This window comes from Callorhinus ursinus, unplaced genomic scaffold (genome assembly GCF_003265705.2).
Source record: "Callorhinus ursinus isolate GAN/ISIS: 27379988/994484 unplaced genomic scaffold, GSC_fseal_2.0 scaffold6, whole genome shotgun sequence".
Lineage (NCBI taxonomy): Eukaryota > Metazoa > Chordata > Mammalia > Carnivora > Otariidae > Callorhinus > Callorhinus ursinus.
The window spans coordinates 4,710,025-4,735,390 of NW_027397068.1; the positions used below are offsets into that span (position 1 = coordinate 4,710,025).

A 25,366-nucleotide genomic window follows, 5' to 3' on the forward strand; every position below is an offset into this window, starting at 1 on the left:
TAAAGTTCAATAAATGTTTATTTACTCCTAACACATGCCAAGTGCTAGGGAGTTCAATATAAACAAAACAGAATGATACCACTCTCTCATGTAGTTTACAGTTCAGATTTGATACTTGTATGACAAAAGCATTTAATAATAATTAGATGCTACAGGATCATCTCTCTACATCACCAATAATAATAAATAATCTCAATGTCTTGTTTCCTCATAGTTCTATAATTATTTCCATCGTTCCTTGGAAATACAGTTCTCACACTATAGAGTTCCAAATGGGGTTATGGGTATTTTTTGAAGGAATACTTCCTGTTTCCTAATTAATCATCCTTTTAACAAATTTATTGAGCTAACACTGTGTACCCAGGCTTTAATATATGCTAGGACTATAAAAGTGAGTAGATATGGTTCTTGCTTTCAAGGAACTTACAGCTAGAAGGAAAGTAAACTAATAAACCAACAAGTATGGAATGGTTAGGTATATGCTGTGCTAGAAGAACATATGGTACTAGATAGGAATATAGAAGGACATCCAAATCAGTACTGGGGGGAGGAGAAAGGCTATGGAGGCTTCTGGGTTTCTGGTTGTAAAATTTAATCAAAATTCTGAAGGACAATTAGGTTTCAGCCAAGTGAAAAAGGGTAGGGGACATTCTCAGCAGAGGGACTAGAGTGTATGAGGGCACACAATAGTGACTCAATGATGTGTTTGGCAAGTTGCTAAAGAGTAAAGTGTGCATGACAATGAGAACAGTAAATGAGGTTAAAAGGCAGATAGGGAAGCTGTGGTGAGGATTTTAAGAAGTATTCTGAAAGCTGTTGGGAAGCAATGAAGAAATTTAAAGAGGAGTTTGACAAGATCCATTTAAATTTAACAATTACCCTGGAAGTGTTATGGAACACTCATTAAGTGGCAATTGCATAAATCCATCACAAAAGCAATTGAAACTGAATGAAAACAAGACTAGATCAGCTATGATGAATATGAGAAAAATTTAAAACATAATTGCTAACCTATTAGATGGGGGAATGGAAGAATAAATGAAAAAGAAAGGTCCAAAATGACCCCAAGTTTTCTAATCTTGATACTGCAGTGAATAATGGTTCCATTCAGGAAGATGAGGCTTTAAAGAAGAGGTTTGGAAGTAAAGAAGATAAATTCCATTTGCTCACATTGGATTTAAGGTGACTTCACTATCTAAATGAATATATCCAGGAGGTTATTGAATATTTGGGTGTGGGGCTCAGAAAGATGACTGGACTGAGCTCTCAGATTTGTAACCATACAAATGATAACAGAAGTCATGGGTTAATATAAGACCACCCAGGCAGAATACGTTGAGTGAGAAGAGTGGATATATTAAAAAGGAGTCCTGAGAAGCCAACTTGGAATGAATAAAGAAAAAGAGACTGGTAAGGAGTAGCCAGAAGAATATGAAATGAATCAGAAAAGTAATGACACAAAAGCCAATGGAAGAACTGTAGGATGTATCACTGATACATTACAAGGTAAATGAAAACATAAATTTGTCTCTTCATGATTTTTCTGAACAATGTCATTCAGTTTCATGGATTTAAGTATTTCTTGTATGTAGATGATTCCCAAATGTTTATCTGTATATGGATAACTTAACTCTTTCTAAACCTCTTTTATGTATTCCATTTACCTTCCCAAATTCTCTATCAGACCCAAAACATCTACAAAACAATCTGTCTTAGTAATAAGACTGTGGACTCAAGAGCTGGGCTTCCCTTTAGATGGACCTAGAGAGTATTATGCTAAGTGAAATAAGTCAGACTGAGAAAGACAAATACTGCATGAAATCATGTGGGGATTCTAAAAACAAAACAATTCAATAAACAAAAGCAAAATCAGATCTATAAATGCAGAGAACAAACTGATAGTTGCTAGAAAGAAGAGGGGAATGGGGATGGGCATAATGAGTAAAGAGGAGTGGGAGGTAGAGGCTTCCAGTTATGGAATGAATAAGTCATGGAAATAAAAGGCACAGCATAGGGAGTATAGTCAGTGATACTGTAATAGCATTGTAAGATGGCAGATGGCAGCTACACTTGTGGTGAATATAGCATAATTTATAGAGAAGTTAAATCTCTATGTTGCACACTTGAAACTAATATAACATTGTATGTCAGCTATACTCAAAAAAAAAAAAAAAAAAAGAGCCTGGGCTGCCTTTGTTTGATCCTTCCTTATTCCTTCATCTAATAATATATAGAGCTTAACTTCATCAAGATAAAAAGCTTTTGCACAGCAAAAGAAACAGTCAGCAAAACCAAAAGCCGACAGAATGGGAGAAGATATTGGCAAATGACATATCACATAAAGGGCTAGTATCCAAAATCTATAAAGAACTTATCAAACTCAACACTCAAAGAACAAATGATCACACCAGTCAGGACGGCTAAAATTAACAAGTCAGGAAACGACAGATGTTGGCAGTGATACGGAGAAAGGGGAACCCTCCTACACTGTTGGTGGGAATGCAAGCTGGTGCAGCCACTCTGGAAAACAGTGTGGAGGTTCCTCAAAAAGTTGAAAATAGAGCTATCATATGACCCAGCAATTGCACTACTGGGTATTTACCACAAAGATACAAATGTAGGGATCCGAAGGGGTACATGCACCCTGATAAACATCAGTGTAGCAGCAGTGTCCACAATAGCCAAACTATGGAAAGAGCCAAGATGTCCATCAACAGATGAATGGATAAAGAAGATGTGGTATATATACTCAATGGAATATTATGCAGCCATCAAAAGGAAAGAGCTCTAGCCATTTGCAATGACATGGATGGAACTGGAGGGTATTATGCTGAGCAAAATAAGTCAGTCAGAGAAAGACATGTATCATATGATCTCACTGATATGAGGAATTCTTAATCTCAGGAAACAGACTGAGGGTTTCTGGAGTGGTGGGGGGGGAGGGATGGGGTGGCTGGGTGATAGACATTGGGGAGGGTATGTGCTATGGTGAGTGCTGTGAATTGTGTAAGACTGTTGAATCACAGACCTGTACCTCTGAAACAAATAATACATTATATGTTAAAAAGAAGAAGAAGAAGAAGAAGATAGCAGGAAGGGAAAATGAAGAGGGGGAAATCAGAGGGGGAGATGAACCATGAGAGACTATAGACTCTGAGAAACAAACTTAGGGTTCTAGAGGGGAAGGGGGCAGGGGAATGGGTTAGCCTGGTGATGGGTATTAAAGAGGGTATGTACTGCATGGAGCACTGGGTGTTATATGCAAACAATGAATCATGGAACACTACATCAAAAACTAATGATGTAATGTAATATAACATAATAAAATAAAATTTAAAAAATATATAATATGTAATTATTAAAAAAATAAAAATAAATAAATAATAAAAAATAATATAGAGAGCTTAGCTCAATTATTTAACCTTTGTGTGTCTTGGTTCCTCATCTGTATAATGGGGATAATAATAATAATACCTAATTCACAGGATTATAACATGGATTAGTTAGTACATGCAAAGTAGTTAAAATTTAAGTATTGTGTGTGGCACAGAGTGAACATACAATAATTATGTACAAAACTAAATATATTAACCTCTCTCTGAAACTTCCTGTTTCTGTATATACTCTCTGTATTAATGGCCTCATCATCTTCCAATCACTCAGGTTGCAATTTTGGTGTTATTCAGTGGAATGTGAACTGTATGAGGATTGGGACTGTGCCTGCCTTTTCTACTGCTCTGCTGGCATCATCTAGAGTGTGCCTCACACTGAGTGTTCAGTGAATATCTGTTGAATGAATATTCAGGGTTGACTTATAATTATTCCTTCTCTCCCTTACTCTTAACAGCTCAGCTATTAAAATCTATTCATTCTGCTTCTGTAATGTCATTCACTTTTATATCTTCTTTGTCCACTGTCTCTACTTTAATTCAGATTCTTACTACCTTTAGGTTGACTACTATCAAGCCTTCTAACTGGCCTCTCTGTGTCTCTCCCTCTCCACTTAGGTTCCCCTTCCTCCTTTTCACCTTTTCCTCTCTATGACACACACACATCTACATGGAGCACACTGATGCTAAATTAACCTTAAAATAGTTCTGATTCAAATACAAATTTGTTACTGTAGAATTCAAGACCTTTTCTGATATCACTCTAATCTGCTTTTCAGTCCCAGGTCCTGAATTGGATCAGAGAACTAAAATGGAAATATATATATTTAAACAAATTTTCATTGCAATGTATTATTTAAATTGCAAAGCATAGTAAATAAATTAAGTATTATCTCAAGGGAGAGATTCTTTAGATTGGCACAATGGGAAATGTTTATAATGAACTATAGTTCTGGATTGAGCCTTTAAAGAAAGGTAAAACTCAGGTAAGCAGAACAGTAAGAAAAGGGTGTTCTAAGATGCTAAAAAAAATATGCAAATATAGGAATGCCTATGGAATGTACATGGACCAGTAGTAGATTTGACATATTTAAAAAAGGTAAGTTAGGTAGAAAGCATGGGGTTTGAACTGTGATGATTGAGTTCAAATAGGAGGTAACTGAAGAATCAAATAACATATCAGAGAAAGAATTCATTGATCTGAGTGGTATATCTAATGTCAATAAAAAGGAGAAAGAGAAATCTAAAATGATTTTGAATTATTAGGAGTATTGATAAATATGGGACCATGTTGAGAGAAAGCTGTTTAGAACCAAAAGAAGATAAGCACAGATTCAGAACTGTTAAGTTCCAGGAGAAGAGGATCCCAGTGGAGATATCCAATGGAGAAGAGCTTGAACTCAAGCGAGTATTATGGGCTAGACCAGGAATTTTGAAGACATCTAAACACAGATGGTTGTTGTAGCAATGAAAATAGATAAGATTCCTGAGAAAAAAGTTAAGGAGAAATTTGCAACAAAAGCTGTACCCATACTAAGAACTTAAAAAACCAAAGGACTCTGTTGTGGAAGACACCCTTTACAGCAGAGAGAGCAGCGTCATCTATATCAATGAAGAAAAAGAGCTTTTAAAGGAATCATTAATAGGGCCAGAATTACTGGGTAGAAGTGGAAGAGAATAAGCATTGGATAGGTCATAGATTAAGAGCTTAAACGTAATCTTAAAGGGAACAGTGTATACAGAAACTAAATCACATTCACTTATTCTATAAATAACTATTGAGCATCTATTAAGAACCAGCTGAATACTAGAATCACAACAGAGAATAGAATAGGTGAATTTCCTAACTTCAGAATTTATACTTTAGATGGTAAAATGGACAAATAACCAGGTAGTTAGAACACAAGGTGATAGGTAAGGGTAAATGTAGGGGGAAGTATGGACCTCCCCCATATTTATGAGAGCCCACAGAAAGGCCTAGGGAGGTGTTAATGGTACGTCGTTGCTGCTGTTGTTTGGAGAAAGTGATGCCCAAGCCAGACAATGGAGGATAAATTAGAATGATTTGAATATTGTGTTGATAGAAGAGAAAAAAAAGTAATCCAGGAAGAGGAAAATATGTTCACAGATGCTGAGGCATGAAAAGACATGATGAGAACATAGAGTGGAGAGATATGACATTATTAGATGTCAGATTGTGTAGGACTTTGTGAACTGAGTTAGGGAGTTTCAACTGTTTTATCGTAAGACTAATGAGGAGCCATTAAGAGAGGAGATTGCCACAACTGGACTTGGGGCTCAGAAATGTTCTTCCAGGTGCATGCAGTGTGGCAAGAGGTTTGCAGAAGAGTAGGACTAGACGGGATGAGAAGTGGTGGGAGGAGAGGCCACCGAATGAGAGCAAATATCGGATTGGACTGAGAGTAGAAGTGTGTCCTAAAGCCTAAAAGTTTCAACTAGCATTGGTGGAGATACCGTTATGTTTTCAACAAAGACAAATAATGGATTTTGTTCCACTCAGTAAGGGCCCAACTAATGTTAAGTAACCGGAATGCACAAAGGACTATTTATCAAAGTCTATAAACTTTATGCAGCAATGCTAAGTGATCTAGGTGGATTAAGACTTTAAATCCTCTCTGGGGCTAGGGATTGGTACAATATTCAGCGTAAAAAGCTATGAATCTCATAGATAATTACCTTGGAACTGCTCATCTTTGGCTAACATCATCCAAGGATGGATTATCTAATAGTTACCTTGAATAAAGTTCAAAAGCTGATTTTGGGGGCAGAAGAGTGGCAGAGGAAAGCTAGAACCCCAGGACTCTAGGGTGGAGACGGAGCTGGACAAGTGGAACAGAACATTGACCAGCAGAGGTCGGTCACCTAAACACACTAGCAGACCCTACACTACAAACCGAGATACGTAGAAATACCGCACCAGTGCAAAACATGGTGACAGGGCATTTTGTCTGTTTTATTTATTAATCTATCCTCTAAGTAGTAATGGTACACAATAGGTTTTAATGTATATTAGTTGAACGAATGACTGAATTTATTAATAACACTTAATAGAACATAAAGGAGCAAAAACTAGTGGGAAAAAAAAGATCCAGAAGAAGGAAGGTTTTTTTTTTAGATTTAATTTTGAAATTAGTGTTATGGAGCTTGCTGAGAAATAAAGATCTAGTATAGAGAATGAGTCCAAAAGGAAAAAGACATTTTGAAACAATAATGCACAGAATGTGAATACATCCCAAGAGCCCTCAGTTTATTGACACATCTTCCCCAGTCTAATTTTGTCAATGCACAGTATTTAATATATTTAATCTGAAAGGTACAGAACAAACCAGAATACTTTCCTCTGCAGCATCATGTGTGTCAAGAGACTTCGGCTGTAATCCTTAGTTTATTTTAGCATAGAAGGCCTGTTAGGAGACAGACGACATACAGTCAAACAAAGGCTTAGCTGTTTTAATACTATTCAAATATTAGGAATTATAAACATTAATAGCAATCTACATTTCTTTAACCCATTACATTTACAAATACTCCTCATTTCTGTTACCTTACTTGCCAGTTGGAACAACTCTATATATAGACAAGACAGAGATACTTTATAGGTGAGTAAAGAATGCTCAGAGAGCTTATAGGATTTACTCTGGACCACCTGATTAGAGGCAAGCAGGGACTAAACTTTAATGTACCCAACCCAAATGAGCATTCTTTCTTGTACCCCACACAGACAAATCTCAAACCACAGTTGAATCACATTTGAGAACATGGCTATGGCCCGTGGTGCACAAGTTTTCAGTCTGGTGGTTTAAGCACCACTTGGCTTCCACACAGAGCTTCAGCCCAGTGACCCAGTGCTGTGTCTCAGAGTACATTGTGGAAATCTGGGTATGAATCCTAAGGCAAACACTGTCCTTTTCCAGAACAGTAGGCACTGGCATCCCTTAGTGTGCATTTTGTTCAGTGAAAGTAATTGTTCTGAGGTCGAGACAGAGCATCCGAGCCATAGACTTCTACCAGCTTTCCTTCATAGCACAGTTTGTGGATAATGTTACTGGGAGACACCAGGCAGTTCCACTTTAGATGAGCAATATAAAAAAACGGCAGGTAGCCACTCCAAAATTACTTTATGAAAGACTTAAAAAATACTGTGATATACAAATAAATCTATTTTTTCTGTCCTTTTGTTGCGTATCCTAGAAAAGCACATATCCTGAAGGAAAGCACATTCTATCCTATACCAGGTTTGGTTTTTCATTCTTTGCCAGCTATGAGACTTCGATCAAAGCACTTGCTTTTCCTGAGCCTCAATTTCCTTGTAAGTTAAAAAAAAAAAAAAATCTCTTCCAAATCTGTGATATCGTATGGGTATTTTAAATATTGGGATTTGATTGAGTTACATTTTAAAATTGAACACTAAAATATCTGGAGCATAAAAATAAGTCAGAGAAATGTTGAATCATGTTAACACCTGTCAAAACTGGGGGTTATCTCTTTTTTTTTTCATATCTCTTTTTTTCCACTCTGAGGTTTCTTGGGTCCTTATTCATTTACCCAAGAAAGCTTAATTTAGAATTGGCCTGATTCAGAGTCTTTAGGATTGGTTAGGAGAATCTTAAGTGCCACTTAAATGCCACCTTCCATTTCCTGGGCAAGAGTGCCTGGGCTGGCACAACCCCACAGCCCAGCAGGGCAGTGGCAGTTGTGGTAGGAGCTGCGGAGGGGTTGCTGTTTCAGCCCTTAAAATTAGTGCCTGGAGAGCTGGACATTCCAGTAGTCTCTGATCAGATGGTCCGGAACTAGAAATAACAGGAGTGAGAAGTTCATGAAAGAGAAGGCTACAATCCCAAGGGAAATTTGCACAAGTGCTACACACGGCTTTCAGCAAAAAGGATTTCCACTCCATTCCTCCCTGGCTGTCTACCTCTAGCTCTTCTGTCTTCTCCCAGCTACTGACATCTCGTATTAAATCACGTGGCCTCTGTGTCTAGACTCACACACGGAGCACACCAATCCTGTCCTCGCCCCACATCTCCCGTCCTCCTCTTTCCTCTTCCTCACATTCTTTTTCTGTTTTTCTTTGTCACCTCCCTTCTCTCTGATGGCAATACCTCGAATACAGTCTATACCCCAGCAATGCTTACACACTTTTTGAAATGTCAGGCAAGGAATAAACACAAACCAAAACGCACAAACTGAATATTTAGTTTCTACTTTGCCAGGTGAGGGGATATGATTCTACATTACATATAGGTAAAGTTGGTGTCACATTATCTGTTAAGATCCCAGATACACCCTGAAAAGACCTGTTAAAAGCCACATAAGACTTCTCTCCCAGGCCCCATCTCATGGCCACTCTTGCAGTGACTGAGGAGATGACTTATAAAAGGTACTCTTCCAGGGAAGGGGGAAATATATAATACATGTCAGGACCAACAGTCAGTTTTGGCTAGAAGTACCTTACCTTTTTGCAAGTAAAATAAATTTTGAATCTCTAAATTGGTATTCAAAGCTGGCACACAACAGCTCTACCTGGAAACCAGCAGCTCGTGATTCCTAGAAGTGAGGCAGGGAGCCGACACAAGTAGGGGAGACACCGATAGTCCGATCACTCCGCCCCTAAACTGATAATTAAGAGGAAGGCCTGGGATTATCTACATCAAGATAAAGAGCTCCAGGAGAATAACCAGTTTGAGAAGGGGAATATCAGTTAATTGACCTCTTAACTATTTTGAGTGTTGATACTAGCAAAAGAATGACAAAGACAGTAGGTATATCCATTCTTACTCATCTTCAGGCTGTGCCTATGAATTCAGTAAAGCAGAATAATCTATAATTATTTACATGACAAAGGGAAGCTAGTCAAATAGTGTAGATTCTCTGGTCATATTCCTTACACCCCAACTATATCAATTTTCTTAGCTTCTTCAAACCACCCTGGCCTATATTCATGGCCACTAAGCATTTGAAAGCATTAACTTCCGTGTCTGAGCACCCTTCTCCTCTCCAGGCTGTGATACACTACTATCCATTCTTCAATACCAACTCAAATGTCCTTTGTGAAGCCTCTTTTCCCAATAGACTCCCCTAACAGAGTTAAAAACTTTCTCATGGGTGGGGGGGTGCCCCACAAAATTGATTTCTTTCCTTACAGAATTGGTCACATTATATTGTAATTAAGTGTGTGTGTGTCACCTCTTTCCATGTTTTGCCTCTCCGTGTTTTACTGGAGCAGAGCCATTTCTTAGTTATCTTCTTGTCCCCAGCACAGATGTGATACCTGGTAAGTGCTCAATAGATACTGAAGATGAGTTGAGAATGCAGCTGAAGCCATTAGAGATGGGACTGGAGATTCCAGGGGGCCTAGCAAGTCAATTCACAGAAATTCATGGAGGGTGAGGCCTTGGGCAAAGCTCTCTTCTCCCCATGGTATATTAATAATACCTAAGAGATAAGTAAGTTGTATGTTTGCACTGTGAAATTTTGAAGAGTTTTGTATTCAGCAAAATGGAATGAACTTTCTATAACCGTTTAGAAAAATAAAGGCAAGGAAACCATTCCTGAACATGCTTCAATGATAAGAAAAGAAAAATTTAGCTGTCTGAAGTCTCAGATAAGGACTAATCCCCATTAGTGAATTCTGGGTTAACTCAAACATCCAAGTTTTCAAGATTCAGGAGTGGAACATTTAGAAGGAAATAAAAACTACAACTGCAAGCAGAGCAGTGATGAGTACCTCGCAGACATAAAAGAATTGTAATGTGTAGATTTTCTGTCTTTTTGCAGAAAGCTTACAAATGCTCCCACTCTGCATAATTAATGTAATGATATGAAAAGCTACCACTTATAACTTCCCATAGTTGACCAGATGGGGAGATGTCCGGGAAGGCTGGGTAAAAGCTTGCTGTTACCTCACAGATTCTGGGAACAGATCTCACTCATCTGTATGACTTCACGCGCATTGGACTTGAGTCTGAAGCAAAGTCCAAGACAATTTCACAAGAAATGAAACTTAGAATTTTTCAAAGAAGGGAAAATAAAACATCATCCATGTCTGGGCAAGAGCACTGAGGCAGACTCGACGTGTGTTTATGAACATGGGAATGATGACTTATGCATGCTTAAAGGAGGCAGAAATATATATATTTTTCTTTGCAATTATCTCTATGCATTTTTGAGGTACAGAAATTTGTGAGCCCTGGGACAAAGGCAGAAAAAAAAACTCAAGAAGACAGCAAAACTATACCACAGTTTCCACTGAGGTATGGTATGCAAGAACCTGCAGGCAAAGAGACAACAAGGGGAATTATGCACTCAGAGGCACAAGCATGGCTGTCTATTTGGCTTAGCCTCTCTAAGAAGCACTGAGGAAGAACTTGGGAGGAGAAACGCCAGGCCTTGTATGAAGAAATCCACTCTGCGAAGACAAGCTGTGAAGACTGCTGGTTCATCAGAGGACAGGAGGAAGAGCAGGTTTGACAGGAATGGTATTTGTGCTGCTCACAGTTCTGTTGTGCTCTGTACTGCTGCAAAGCTATAAGGGAAGCAGGGACAAAAGGGCATTGATGCTTGTTTGGCACTGTCTGAATGAGAGAAAGTTGTGTAAGGGGCCAGCAGGCGGGTAGAATGAATGGCATCATTTAGAGCCAGAAGTCAAGCAGAAGGGATGGGGCAGGAACATTTTCATTTCTATGTTCCATCCACACAGTCCCTAGAATTGTTTCCCATACACTTGGGAACTTGGTCAATATTAATTAGGAAAAAGGAGGAAGCACACTTAGAGGCATGAAGTACCATTGAAAAAGACTGAACGTGGGTAGAGAAAAACAGGGAAAAAAATGGAGAAGGTATACTCATTTTGAAAGTTGGGGTCAAATCTGTAAGCTTTTAGCCCAAATGAAAAGCTGGATCCAAGCTTCTTGCGTAAATTCAGTTTTAGGATTTTAAAGCAGACAAGACTGAGTCAGTGACTGTAGCAAATAAAAGTTTTCTTTTGTTTGTTTCTCCGTTTTATAATGGAAAGAAAGAGAAAGGATAAGGTCCAGAACATTGGGCATTGCTGAAATTCTATGTTATTAATGAACCAGGGGCCTGAAAGGCAAGAAGCTCATTAGTGGCTTCTGTGGAGAAGTCTGGGGCACTCAATGCTAGAAGGAAATGGAAAAGCGGCCAGTTAACAGCAGGAACATCTAAATCATCACACTTAGGAGGAGAACTGGAAAAACAAGACAGCATTTTACCCTCCATAGAAAAATAATAGTGAAAGAAAGCCTTCATTGAGTATATATTCCGAATGTCTTAAGTCAGGCTGCTAAATAAATAGTTCCTGTTGATGAAGGCAAGAAGCTAAACAGGCATTCATAACGGTCAGAAGGGCAGGGAGCATTGGCTCTGGGATAGAGTGCACCTTCAATTCTAGATCACTAAATCTAACATACCCCAGGTAATACTGACTCAGAAATGACCATATAACTGCCCCTCGATCTGTGGCAAATACTAGGTTCAACCTGTTAAAATATGGGACAGCATGGTGGTCTGGGTCATATCAATCAACCAACCCATATTTATTAACTTTACCATGTACAAGATACTATGCTAATCACTGTTGGGGGACATGGAAGCATCCCTCTTCTCAAAGCCTTTCCTGTGTATGTGGAGAAATAGGACCTAAACACATCAAAGCATAATATAACCAGCAGTACAATTCCCAGCATAGCACTGAATGACCAAATGATGATAAATATTCCAGGGATTGAAAGGAGGGCAAGATTGCCAGAGTATGAGGCATTTGAGTGGACTATTCAGAGACAAAAGTACATTTGGGAGTTGAAAGGGAGTTTAGAAAGCAATGCAGTCCAAAACTTTTTAGAAATGAGAAAATGAAGGTCCTAAGAAATTATAATTTATCCACAGTATCACAGTGACTACTAGTAGTCTTTCAGAGGGATTTAGTATTTGAATCCCAGCTCCACCATGTATTACTGGAGCACCAGTCAGCTTTTCCTAGTTGTACAGAATTTCCAGTGATATTAAACATGGTTTTTTTTCAATATATCAAGGAGGCTTTTACTGTTATTCATGACAAAGATCTAGAGACAGGTTTAAAAACACAATTTTTTTAAATGTGCAATCTAACTCCTTTCTTAAACCTAAATTATTTCTTGGTTTGATTTGCAGTTTCCAAGCCCCACTAGATTATCTCCATTAATTCAAACCCAACTACTCAGAGATTCTCCAAAATACCCAAATGTTCCCACAGAGTCTGCTTCAAAATGCAGTTTACTTTTTCATTTTTAGATATGACAAGGAGTGGTGTGGTTTAAGTTTGTTACGTGGCATGTCATGAGATGGATGTTCATTAGAGCTCTTATACTGGAAAAGCTCAGCTTCCCCCGCTTCAGCCTTTCAAATGAGGAGGCTCAGGCCAAATATAGTCACCCCCAGTTATTTTAAATGTTCCCCTCCACCATCATTTAGCTATCTTTCATTTAATTGGCAGAGTAATCTAGGAGCCACCAAGTGTTAAATGTGGGAAGAGACCTTAGAAGTGATTTAGTTCACACCCATCTAACTGCACAGCTCCTTGTCACTGAAGATTATCTTCTGAGGCAAGTTGGAAGATACCCATCCCATTTATTCAGCAAGGACTGAATTAAAGACGTGTTTATCACATGAAGAAAAGTCAAAACAGCTGGAGCAGGAGCACCAGTGAAAGAGAGAGACCCCACCTATTCAGTAATCTCCCTACCAGGCCATCGACTGCTTACCCAATTCAGTGCAGTATTGAATTTGCATCCGACATCGTGGAACTCTTGAGAGGCAGGGCGGAAGAAGCCCTCCTGCTGAGTGATCAACAACATCTTAAGTAAAAAGAACAATGTGAAAATAGCTGAGACTAAAACATGCCTGCCCTTCATGTTTCAAAGGGCTTGGTTGCAATGCAGTGACACTCAACTGCAGAAAGGGACAGATGTTGGGATGGGAGCAGCATGGATAACAGTTCCCTCCAGACTGTTTAATGGGAAGATTATGTGTTGTATCCAGCCCCATAATGGAGGGAATCTAAAAGGCTTTCTGAAGAAATGCTGATGGAAGTGCTCAGCTGCAGACCACTATTTACCTCCTTTGATTCACTAAAGTATAAATAATCAAAATGATACATAAATTTAATTGCCGGTGTCGTGTAGTTATTTTTGAGGAACAGCCACAAATCTGAGATCTGGTATTTAACAAACTCAGGCTACCTACTCAGACTAAACACATAGTGTGTTTTCCAGGCTGTAATTTTATAAAAACAAAATGTCTTGAGAGAGAGAACAAGCTAGTACTATTGCTTTAAAAATCACTTTAGGAAAAGTTCCCTTACTAAACTAAAATAAAACGTAGACAATCTAATCCATTTTGCTGGCTGGCCCTGATCCGCCGCCCTGCTGTGCCATGTTATTACCTTCATTTCATTGACATCCCACACGAATGTCTTCCCTCTAACAGTCTTTAGGAGCAGGTAAACTCTTCTCTCTTGTGGTGTTTTGTTTCTCCAAGAACAGAGGTTTACAGACATTTTAGTTCTGGACTCTTTAAACTCTTAAAAATTAGACACCCAAAAGACCTTTTGGTATGTGTGTTATATCTATCAATATTTAATGTATTGGAAATTAAACAGATCTTTATAAAAATAATTGTTTTAAAGCCAAACACAATTTAGTGAGAAGAATGGCATTTTTTTCACTTTTCAAAAAAATGTGAATCTCTTTAATGTCTGGATTAACAGAAGAAAGCTGGATTCTCATATTTACATCTATGTTTAATCTGCTGGGATATGTTATTTTAGTTGAAGTATATAAGAAAATCCAGCCTCATACAGATATGTAGATAGAAAAGGGAAATTTATTCTAATAACCTTTCAGAGAATTATGGATATTCTTCCACCATTCTACTCAAAATCAACGAATAGTAATTTCTTAAAGATTAGTTGCAATGTGAAATCTGAAATATATTATCAATGAACTTTTCATATTCTGTTACACTAAAATCCATTGGTATATCTTACATTTTGAATGGATCTTTTACTCATGTATGATTTTACAACATCCCCATGCATTGATCATTTACAGTTGTTAGCATACAGTAACTTTTTTTAAGATTTTATTTATCTGTTTGACAGAGAGAGGCACAGCGAGAGAGGGAACACAAGCAGAGGGAGAGGGAGAATCAGGCTTCCTGCTGAGCAGGGAGCCCAATGCGGGGCTCCATCCCAGGACCCTGGGATCATGCTCTGAGCCAAAGGCAGACGCCTAATGACTGAGCCACCCAGGTGCCCCAGCATACAGTAACTTTTAAAAATTCACACGCATCTGTGAGATCACAGTCACATAAAAAATCTTGAAGTAGTAGGAAGCTTTCAAGCTCATGCTGGTGGATATGTTTTCTAAAATTCTGGTATTGCTTTAAAACTTGTATTTTATCATTAACAACAAATATTGTCAGTTATTTTCCTTGAAGAATCAGGCTCACTTTGTTCATTTTTGAGAAAATGTGTACCCAACTCTGGACTACTATGTTCTGTCAGACATTCTATCAGGTAAAAAATAGTGTTCCATGGGAAGAGTGGCTAGTTCAGCCCACAACCCAATTAATTGTACAAGTGCTTTCGCTGGAGATAACACCATACTTTGATATGGTATGTAGCAAAAGTGATTTACATGGACCTCTCATAGAATATCAAAAAGATGTGCACTCAAGGGTCAAGACAATACATTTAATAATTTATGCTGCTTCAGCAAGGACAATTTAAGTGAAGCTGCTTTTTAAAAAATTGTTTGTTTATTGTGACTATTTGGTGGAGAATACAATGACCCCTACCTAGTACAGTTTGGAACCACTGCCTTGATTTGTGCTAAGGCACCAGCAGTTTTATTCATCATTGTTTTTCCCCATCAGTGCAAATGTAACACAGTGAGAAGTGCAAATAATGCTTAGTATTGTTATGAAAATAATTTTGACCTGCAGACACCCTCAAAGTGTTTCAAGGACCCTTAGGGATTCAAGGAACCAAGTTTGAGAATTCCTGTTCTAGAGTACCTCAACAAAATTTGCAAACCAGCATAATTCTGTGTAACAGGAAGACCATCCAAATGGACAGCAATCATTAAAAAACCATCTTCACAGGTGATTTATAATAAAGCCAACAAGAATCTCAAGATACAAGAATGTTACATTCCCAAAACAAAACCTGTTCCCTCTGCCCCACAAATTTTGCCCATAACTCTTGATTATGTAAATTCATTTGTGCCTCAGATCTTACAACTATCCAATGGAAATAACAAAAGCACCAATCTCACCAAAGTGTTTGGAAGATGAGATAATTTCAAGTCAGGAGAGTACTTAGCCTAGTGCCTGGCACATAGTAAGTGCAAAATAAATCTTATTAGCTACTATTTTATCCATGATCCATCAGCCTTAATTTCCCTCACTTTTGCTCAGAATGGATATCCTCCCTTGTGAACATTATAGACATTTCATTTTTTCACAAGTGCAGGCTCTTCACTAAGGACATCCCTGACTCATGAGTGTGAAGTTATTTACAGTACTCCTCTGTGATAAAAATATAACTATGTTTCTCCTTCTTTTAGTGTTCTCACATCACAGTGCTCTTTGATAATTTCTTCCTGAAAGATTTTTAAAAATAAACTTAATACTGTCAAGGTAAAATTTGAAACAAAATTCAAAGAGCCTATATAATTAATACCTACTATATTTTATCTATAAGCAAAGGACCAAAGGTAGCTCTCAGCCCTTATACAATATTCTGTACTGTTCTGTTAACACAGAATGATGAAAATTATGGTGAGTTTAAGAGTTTCATTATACAGCTCAAGATTTTAATAGCTGAATAGCATAAAATATTACTCTTGACATGGCTTGACATTTTCCTTTATTAGAAAATATTTTTAAATAGCTAAGGAACAACACCATTAGCAAAAATATTTAATTTTTCAAAATATTACACTGGGTGCCGGCTGGCAGAGGATGAGACATACTGCTCAGTACAAATTCTGCAGGCTGAATGAAGGCTTTGAATTTAAATGAATGTTCACATACCTCACAAAATGTTGCCTTCCTCCTGGCTTGGACTTCGAGAAATACCTCTGTCAGTGTTTACACAGTTTTAGGAGGGCTCCATGGTTTATGATCAGATTTACCTATTTTTCCTCCCAGTGCATGGCTCTCAAATCCACATGTGGAAGTGTTTCTCTGAGGGCAGGAATAAGTTAATCGTGTTCTTCAAGAGTTCCTGCCATCATGAATAATCAAAGTCTAATAAAGACAATCAGTTTGAGAAATACTAGATTTCAGACAAGATCTTATTTTAGCAAGCTAGAATATAGGGAGAAAAATTTGGGTTCTTAAACAATATTTGAAAGTAAGTCCTCCCTACCCCACTCCCCTGAAAATAAGTAGAACATCTGTATGAGTTTTAGGAAGCAACTGCCATGTTAAAAATGAAGGCTAGATATAGGATTGGGGCAGTGCAAAATGTGGCTAAATCACCTTCTTTGTCTCTGCTACATGCTTCTGAATTGGCCTTGAAATGGGAAAATACCAAGTCAATTGAGAGACCCTCCCAGACACTGACACTGGCTGTGATCATGTATGGACATGGATGATGACATGTTACCTAGTCAGTTTACTGGTATTGAGCCAGTGAGGAATACCTTTAATAGAACAATATGAAGAAGAGCTGTGCATTATAGATATCATTGGCTAGAAAACAATGGTGGGAACACATCTGTCTAAGCACACTCTATCAAAGTCTTAATATGCACTTAACTGTGTTCAATGGACTTATACTCTGATCATTGAATGATAATGTTCATTTCAGCAACAATGCTTGGTGCAGATCATGAGCCTAAGAGGGGCAACATGTACTAAAGAAAGGGTGACCAGTGGGCAGAGTGCTCTTGGCTATAGGAAGGAAAGAATATGAAGCTTTGCCATCCACCTAAGCAGAAACAGCATGTCTTCAAATATACACATAAAGACAAGTGAATGAGTGAGTATCTAGATGAATAGACAAATGGGTCACGAGTAATCCATCAGTAGAAAACCCAGGCATCTTCTGCAACTGTAATGAATAATTCACTTTCTTTCTTCATTTCTGCAGCCCCTTAAGCTCAACTTAATCCTTGCATAAAGTGACAGCTGGAAGTAGTATTTCACTTTTATAACTTTCAGAACATTTCTTGCAGTCAAGTATTTGGTTTTGTGCCCATGTTTGTTTTTGCACCTCCTTGTGCTACACAGCAACCCTGCCTTCTCCAGGCCAAGGCCAGACAGTCTGGGAGACAAATTCCAAATGGCTGACAGTGCCAGGTTCCAGATATAAAAAGGCATCTTTCCTCTGTCTCTCTCTTTTCTGGTGACAAAGAGAGTGATTTCTCTGCAATGTGACATTTGAAATTATGCCTAGCTTTTGCTAAAGATAAGCAAGCTGCCAGCCCTGAAAGAATTGGGAGGACACAGGATTTGAGAGCCCAAGAAGTGTTGGGAGGTTTATTCCTCACCCACTTGTATTATTCTAGTAAGAGCCAACCACACTCAATCACCCTCTCTCCATTTCCAGGATTCTGGACTTCCCATTGACACACACACACACACACACACACACACACACACACACACACACACAGAGGTAAAATAAAATAGTCAAGGATAGTTAATAAAATAAGAGAAGTGGCTAGACTTTCCAGTAAAGAGAATAAGAAAGAAAACCAGAGACATATTACATATAGGATAAGTATCTTTGATAATTTCATAGATGTCAAAATTAAGTTTAACATTAATGTTAAAAAAAACTTTGGAAGACTAAGATTAAAATTAAAGGCTTAAATGTTTACCTCTGCAAACAGGTTATCTTCCCTTCTGTTGAACTTACAAAGTATTCAATAATTTTCTGCCTTTGACACTTTATACCAGCATTAAACATGGTAGGTGTGAAAAAAACTGAAATTCTGGGAAATAAAAAGCCATAATCTTATAGCTTCCTATTATCTCCCCATCTTACTATCAGTAACAGACTTCACACCATCCCTGAAAAATTTCAGATACCAATTCCCTTTCATTCTAATTACTTTCTGCAAGTATCATGTGGATATTATCACCTTCTTAAATTTCTGTAATGGTTCCCAAGAGTTCTTCAGTGAAAAGCAAAGCTCATGGGGTGCCTGGGTGGCTCAGTCGGTTGAGGTCAGGTCTTGATCTCAGGGTCTTGAGTTCAGGCCCCACATTAGGCTCCATGGTTTTTGTTTGTTTGTTTGTTTTAAGTACAACAACAACAAAAGAGACATTATCAAGGTGAATGAAGTCCATACACAGGGAACAACCTGATGTACAAGGGCACAGAGGAAAGAAAGAACATGGTTCAGGGAAGTAAACAGGAACAGCATGTGGCTGAAGTATAAAGTATATGTGGTAGGTCATGAAATCATTCTGTTGGGTGAGGGACAGCTCACTAAAAGCTCTCATAGCATTTGGATTTTAACTCTAGTATAATGAGGTGACATCAAAGATTTTATGTAAGAGGACTGAAACATAATTTTTGTATTTTGGAAAGATTTCTCCAAAAGCTCCATGGAGAACAGATTGATATAGGACCAATCCAGAAGCTATTGTGTGTGTATATATATATTATATATATATATATAATATATATATATATATGGAGAGTCTGGAAAGAAAGATAGGGACAGGTGAAACTTAGAAACAGAACAGAAAAAATCTGGTCACAAATTGTATTGGGGAACTGTTGTTGAGAGAGAGAAATCAAGTAAGATTCCCAGTTAACAATTTTGTGACTTTGAAGAATGATCAGGTCTGGGAAGAGATACAAACTCAATTGTGGACATGTTGCTTTTGAATGAACTTTGCATGTGTACAAGTCTTTGCTGTAAGGCATGTGCTGGCACAGGAGGTACATTTTTAGGAGTCATCAGCCTAATAGTTACATACATATTAATTAAAAACCAGGAAAGTAGATGAAATTTATTTGGGCTTTATACCAAAAACACATAATCAGTGATGTAAAAGGTGCATCCAAAGACTGATGTCATCGAAATCAAGGGAGAAGAGAGTTTTAAGACAGAAGTGGTCAACAGTATTAAAAACAGCAAAGGTGTCCAATAAGATAAAGCCTGAAACTATCAGTGTATATAGCAACTGTTACTTTCCATAATAGTTTCATTCAAATGTTAGGCATAGAAATCAGAGTTTAGGGAGTTGAGGAGTCAAAGAAAGGCCAGACATGGAGAAAATAAATCATCTGAATCACCGAAGATGGGACTAGGTTATGCTCCTGGAACAACTTTCAAATTTCAGTGGCTTGACACAACCAAGGTTTATTTTTCATTGTGCTACACATCTAATGCAGGTCATCAGGGGACTCTGCTCAACACAGAAGACTCCACTCAACACATGCATTTGCAATTGTTGCAACAAGAAAAGGAGAGAATTACCCTATGACAACTAAGTACTTTTTCCTGGAAACACTACTTTGACACTTCATTCTCATTTTACTGGCCAACACAAGTCATATTACAGAAGGCAGAGAAATACAATACTACCTTGTGTCCAGAAAAAGAACTTGGATATTCATGTACAGTCTTCATGAGGGGATTAGGGCATCTCTAGATACAAAAGTTTATTAAGTTTAAGGACCGATTTTTGTTTGGTTTTTAAGAGGAGACAGGCAATGGCACTGGTGAAATGCATTTCCACAGCTCACACTTTGTGCTCCTCTGTGCAACCTACAAGGTAAACATCATTCATGTCTAACCTCTTTGCAGGAATATCCTTCCTGCTAGATCAGATATATCTTCAAAACTCTGCTCAAGAATTACTTAACGTGTGAAGCTGTCCATGGATGAGACTACTTGGCTACATGTGTCTAATTTTATTTAGGTAAGTGTGTTTCCTCCTGTTTTCATTGTTGACTTATTTGTGTCTTCACATGTTTTGAAGTCTTTCCCCTTAACCCTCTAAAGGGTAAGAGTGTTCCCTTTTGTTTCTTTTCTTTCCATGTGGTAACTGGCCACAAGGTATACATTCAATCCATGTTTCTTTACGGCCAGAGAAGTCCCTTCCACAGAGTCCTTTGGATCTGACCAACCCTGAGGACATAGAGTCATTTATACAATGGTTTATGAAGAAAACTGCAGCTTGTTTTTTTCCATGGCTAAAGAGGCAGGAAATTGAGCAGCAGTGGCCTCTTATGGAAACTCCACCCTGTGTACTGGCACCATGGTAATTTTGCCTAGTCTGCTTTCTGGGACTAGCCCAAACCTGTCAAGTTCTCACTTTAAAAACTTGCAGATGCATCCACCACATATTTATGCACTCACATTCATATGCAAAGAAGTTGCTACTGAGATGAGACACCTCATCAAGACGGCTTACAACTGAGTTGTTTTTATGATGACAAATTTACTCAGATTTGCCTTCATCCTCTCATCTGGTCGTCGTCCAGGACCATGGCCTTACATGTGCAGAGTACCTGTCTGGGTTCCAAGTACAGTCTGGCCTGCAGGACATGTGTGCTAACTCGCACCTACACATCAAAATCATAACCTAGGCCTCACTAGCACAATCCAGTCTCCTGAGCTATACAACCACAGATATGCAAACTCAGATGGGCTTTGGAAGTGAAACAGGTGCACATGCATTGTGGTAAGGATTTCCATTATGCTCAGAGCTGAAAAGTTAGATCAGTCATTAAATTTTTGAGCTAGGAGGGACACAGTAACCACCCACACACAAAATAAATAGGTCAATACATAATCCAGACAGACCAGAATAGAGTTTTTAAAGAAAAGGGAAAATTTTTCAAGGAATGTGTTTAGCAGGAAGATGAGTTAGGCAGCAAGGACAGTGTATGATTTGAGAAAAGTTAAGCAGCAGCTTTTGGGATGTGTCCTAAGGACAGGATCTACTGTGATCCAGTAAAGCTACTACTAAAGGTCTTTCCCACAGAGGTGAGAAAATACAATTTTTGGCCCTAATTCCAATTCTTGATTCAGGGTAAAAGAAATACTAAAGAAGCCTTGCCACCAAATTGTAATCATAAACAATTTTCCTCTCCAGTGAGTTGGCTCCAGTTGGCACTTATCAGCTTCCAGGTCAGCACCAGTGTTTTTATAATGAGCCATACAAGGGGGAATGTATAGTCTAGACTGGCAGTCAAAAAGCCTGCTGCTTTCTTTCAGCAATGCCACTGAGTCTGGCTCAGGGTAACTGGCCCAAACTGATAGTATCAGCTCCCTGACAGGCTAGGAGGGGGCAGGGTCTTACCTTTAAGTGGTATAAATTGTTGTAACAATGGGCCATGTGTACTTCAGGACTGGGTGGTCTGGGCCACTGAATGGCTCCCACAGAATTGCTTGTGCCTTCCTCCCTATCCCTACCTCTGCTCGCTAAGCACTCATTTCTTTTTATTCTTTTTTTCTTTTTACTCCTGCCTATCTCCTTATTCAATTTGTCTCCTATCTGATATGTTTTAGTTCTGCTAGTGGTTCCCACTATAAGCTTCATGGAAAGGTTGAAGAGGCTGCTGTCCCATTATCTATAGTGAGATGCTGCTAAAATGGAAGCTCCACGGGGCAAAAATCGTGTCTGCTTTACACATATTAGGCCCTCAATGAATATAGACATATGGTGTTTAATATGTTTTTAATAGTTGAAACACATTCTTCTTAAATTTTCTGATGAAAATATGTCTGAACAATATCGAGGTACTATATCCCATCCTCATTCCCCAAACATGCTAAAGCACCAGGAGTAGAAAGCTGCTTGTTATAGACTGCATCTCCCCAAAATTCATAAACTGACACCTAATCCCCAGTGTGATAGTATTTGGAGTGGGACATTTGAGAGGAGATTAGGTCATAAAAGTGGAGTCCTCATGAATGGAATTAGTGGTCCTTATATGAAGAGACCAGAAAGCTAGCTACGTCTCTATCTGTTTCCCAGAATTAATCCCTCCCAAAGCCTGACTGTGCAAGCCCTCTGATCTCAGATTTCCAGCCTCTAGAATTGTGAGAAATGTATTTCTATTGTTTATAAGCCACCCAGTCTATGACTTTGTTATAATAGCCCAAAGAGACTAAGACACTGTTTATGGAGTATCAAGTCTCTGAGTGTTTCTAGCCAGACTCTCAATCAGTGGTTCTATTTCAGTAAAACCGAGAGAACAGAAATGGCAATAGAACCAGGAAATAGTTTGGATGTCCCTAACTTATTTACTCATTTAGAACAAGACTTCACAGGATTTTGGAAACTCGTGTTGTCACTCTTGCCTTTCTAATATTTTCTCCAACAGCTAAAAATCTCATACCATTCTAAGAAGGGGGGAGGGTGGTAATTACAATATGAAGTCTGTAGGAAACTCTGAGGAATGTGAGCCTCTTATCAGAGAGGTGCTGGGGTACAGCTCAGCAGACTTATTGAAGGAGGATAGGTCCAAACTGTAGTAGAAAGCAACAAGCAATGTTTAGCACTTCTGATCTATAAATGAGAAGAGATGTTTTCCAATTTTGTACTTCCAGTACCTAATGTCCTGACCTATCCCTTTAAATTCTATTGACTGGTAACCAGCACAGACCAGTTAACTACTACTTAGCTAAGTACTATGGTGACCAATGAAGCCCTCCAAATCATTATTCAGGTTTTTTTTTTTATGACATATTTTGAATTTAGAGTATAGTATAAACTTAGACTTCTATTTTAAATTTGAGACTTTAATTTTTTTTGACAAGAGAAATAGAAATTTTAGAGTAAACCATCATTAGCACAGCCAGCATTCTACCTTCCAAATTGTCTTCAAGAAAATCAACATTCTCCAACCTTGCTGTTCTCTGAAAATAGGAACACAGACTAGTTTACCCAGGAGGCCCAGAAGGGTCTTTGCAGATACATGCCATTCCTACAATTTAAATGTAAATAGAAGGAAATGACTTAAGAAATACAAAGATCTGCAATTTCTTATGGCCCAGCCAAGTGAAACTGAATCTCACTCTATTTACCAATGGGATGACAAAATATTTTAACTTAATATCACAACTTGATTTTGTGACATACTTTTTGGCTACTACATATTAACATAGGTAGTCTAATGGTGCTTTTCCCAGTTCCTGTGTTACCCAGGAACGCCCATCAGAGCCTGCCCCTCAGGTAGGGAAGTTAATATTTTCCAAAGAAAGCCCAAAAGAATGATATTGTGATAACCTCACCCCATCTCAACATGTCCCTATTTGTGTTAGATAGACCTTTTGAATCTAGAAATGTAATGGCCACCTTATAACAGCATAATTTAGCATAGGAATCCCTAAATCCCAAGAGCCAAAATTGCAAACCAAAAAGTCATCTTTAGTAGAATAATTTGAAACCAAGTCTTATCTCCTTTCAGGCACTGAAAAGAAAAAGAAAACCTTGAGAAGTAATGAAATACTCTAAATTCACAAATAAAACATCACCTGAATCATTAGATTTAAGCAGACATACCCTGAATAGTGCAACTTAAAAATTTTTCATTTTTAGAAAACAGATAAACTGATTGTTCTTCTAGGGGATCCAAACCATTCACTCTGCGAAAGAATATGAAAAGTGAGTTTTCTGATTTGGACAACCTGGAAAATCTCACTTCTCTCTCTCCTAAATAAATATCTTTGTTTATTCTTTTGAAAATTAAAAAAATTAATATTTTAAACACTTTTTATTATCATTAGTAGTTGGAACAAAGTATATGCAAAATTGGTTGAGATTTTTCAGAAAAATTTAATTATATCTAAGTGGTATGCTTTTCAATGAAAGGGGGAGCAGTTTAAAAGAAACTTAGACTCATGGCTCAGTCGTTAAGCGTCTGCCTTCAGCTCAGGTCATGATCCCAGGGTCCTGGGATTGAGCCCTGCATTGGGCTCCCTGCTCCGCGGGAAGCCTGCTTCTCCCTCTCCCGCTCCCCCTGCTTGTGTCCCCTTTCTCGCTGTGTCTCCCTTTGTCAAACAAATAAATAAAATCTTAAAAAAAATAAAAGAAACTTAGACTCTATTTGCTTATTAAAGATAACTCCATTGAATTTTTAAACCTCTAAAAACTCATGACACAAAAGTATTAATCCAAGCTTATCAACAGCCACATGTGGTTCATGGCAACATGGTGGTCTACCCTAGACAACATTGTGGTTTCAAAATAATAAACAGTAAGGAATGAAGGAGACTGTAATTACCATTAACCACAGTGAATACTGCAGAACTTTCATCCAAGTTAAGGCAAGGCACATGATGGTGGTTGAAAGACCAAGAAGGAAATTAATAATTGTAGAAGGCTTAATATGAATTAGAACACTCTCTAGAAGTATCTCACTTAATCTTCACTACAAACTTTAAAATACATGTTATTATCCCCAGGCAAAACAAGAGGAAACTAAAGCTCCAAGACAAATTATTTTCCCAAGTTCTGTTAGCGAGTGATCAGCAGGGGCTGTAGGATATACACACTATGAACTGTGCTAGATAGCCAGTATAGGTCTATATTTGTGTTTTAAGATCACATTGTACTTTTGAGCCCTCCTTGGAGACACTGATGACTCTGCGGGCAGTACCGAAATGTTACAGGGAATTTGCATCCAGATCCGGAGGCTCAGCTTTGCATATGTGAGTAATAAAGCCAGTGAGAGGCAAAACTGTGAAATTGGCAGATGTGGTCTTTATTGCTTCCACCCTATTTTCCCTGGAGGCACCCTGATGCCTTTCAGATGCCTGGCACCTTCAGCTGGCCCAAGCACTGAAATGAAGTAGCCACACCAACCCCTATAGCACCTCATTTTGCCTTGAGTTATAATCACCTGAGTGTCCACCTGCTCACACTCTCCACTAGATTGTGAACTCCTAAAGGACACAGAGAGCATCTCAGTTTCTATG

At 38.3% G+C, this 25,366-nt stretch overlaps 1 protein-coding gene across 1 annotated transcript in view; it reads left to right on the forward strand.

The window, feature by feature from the left end:
- Nucleotides 1-25,366, forward strand: part of LOC141372947 (uncharacterized) — a 195,903-nt gene that overhangs the window by 128,341 nt on the left and 42,196 nt on the right. Inside the window, exon 5 of the mRNA XM_073893526.1 lies at nucleotides 20,243-20,357. Within this exon, the coding sequence (XP_073749627.1) occupies nucleotides 20,243-20,300 (58 nt within the window). The 3' untranslated portion in view covers nucleotides 20,301-20,357. The remainder of the gene's footprint in view (nucleotides 1-20,242; nucleotides 20,358-25,366) is intronic.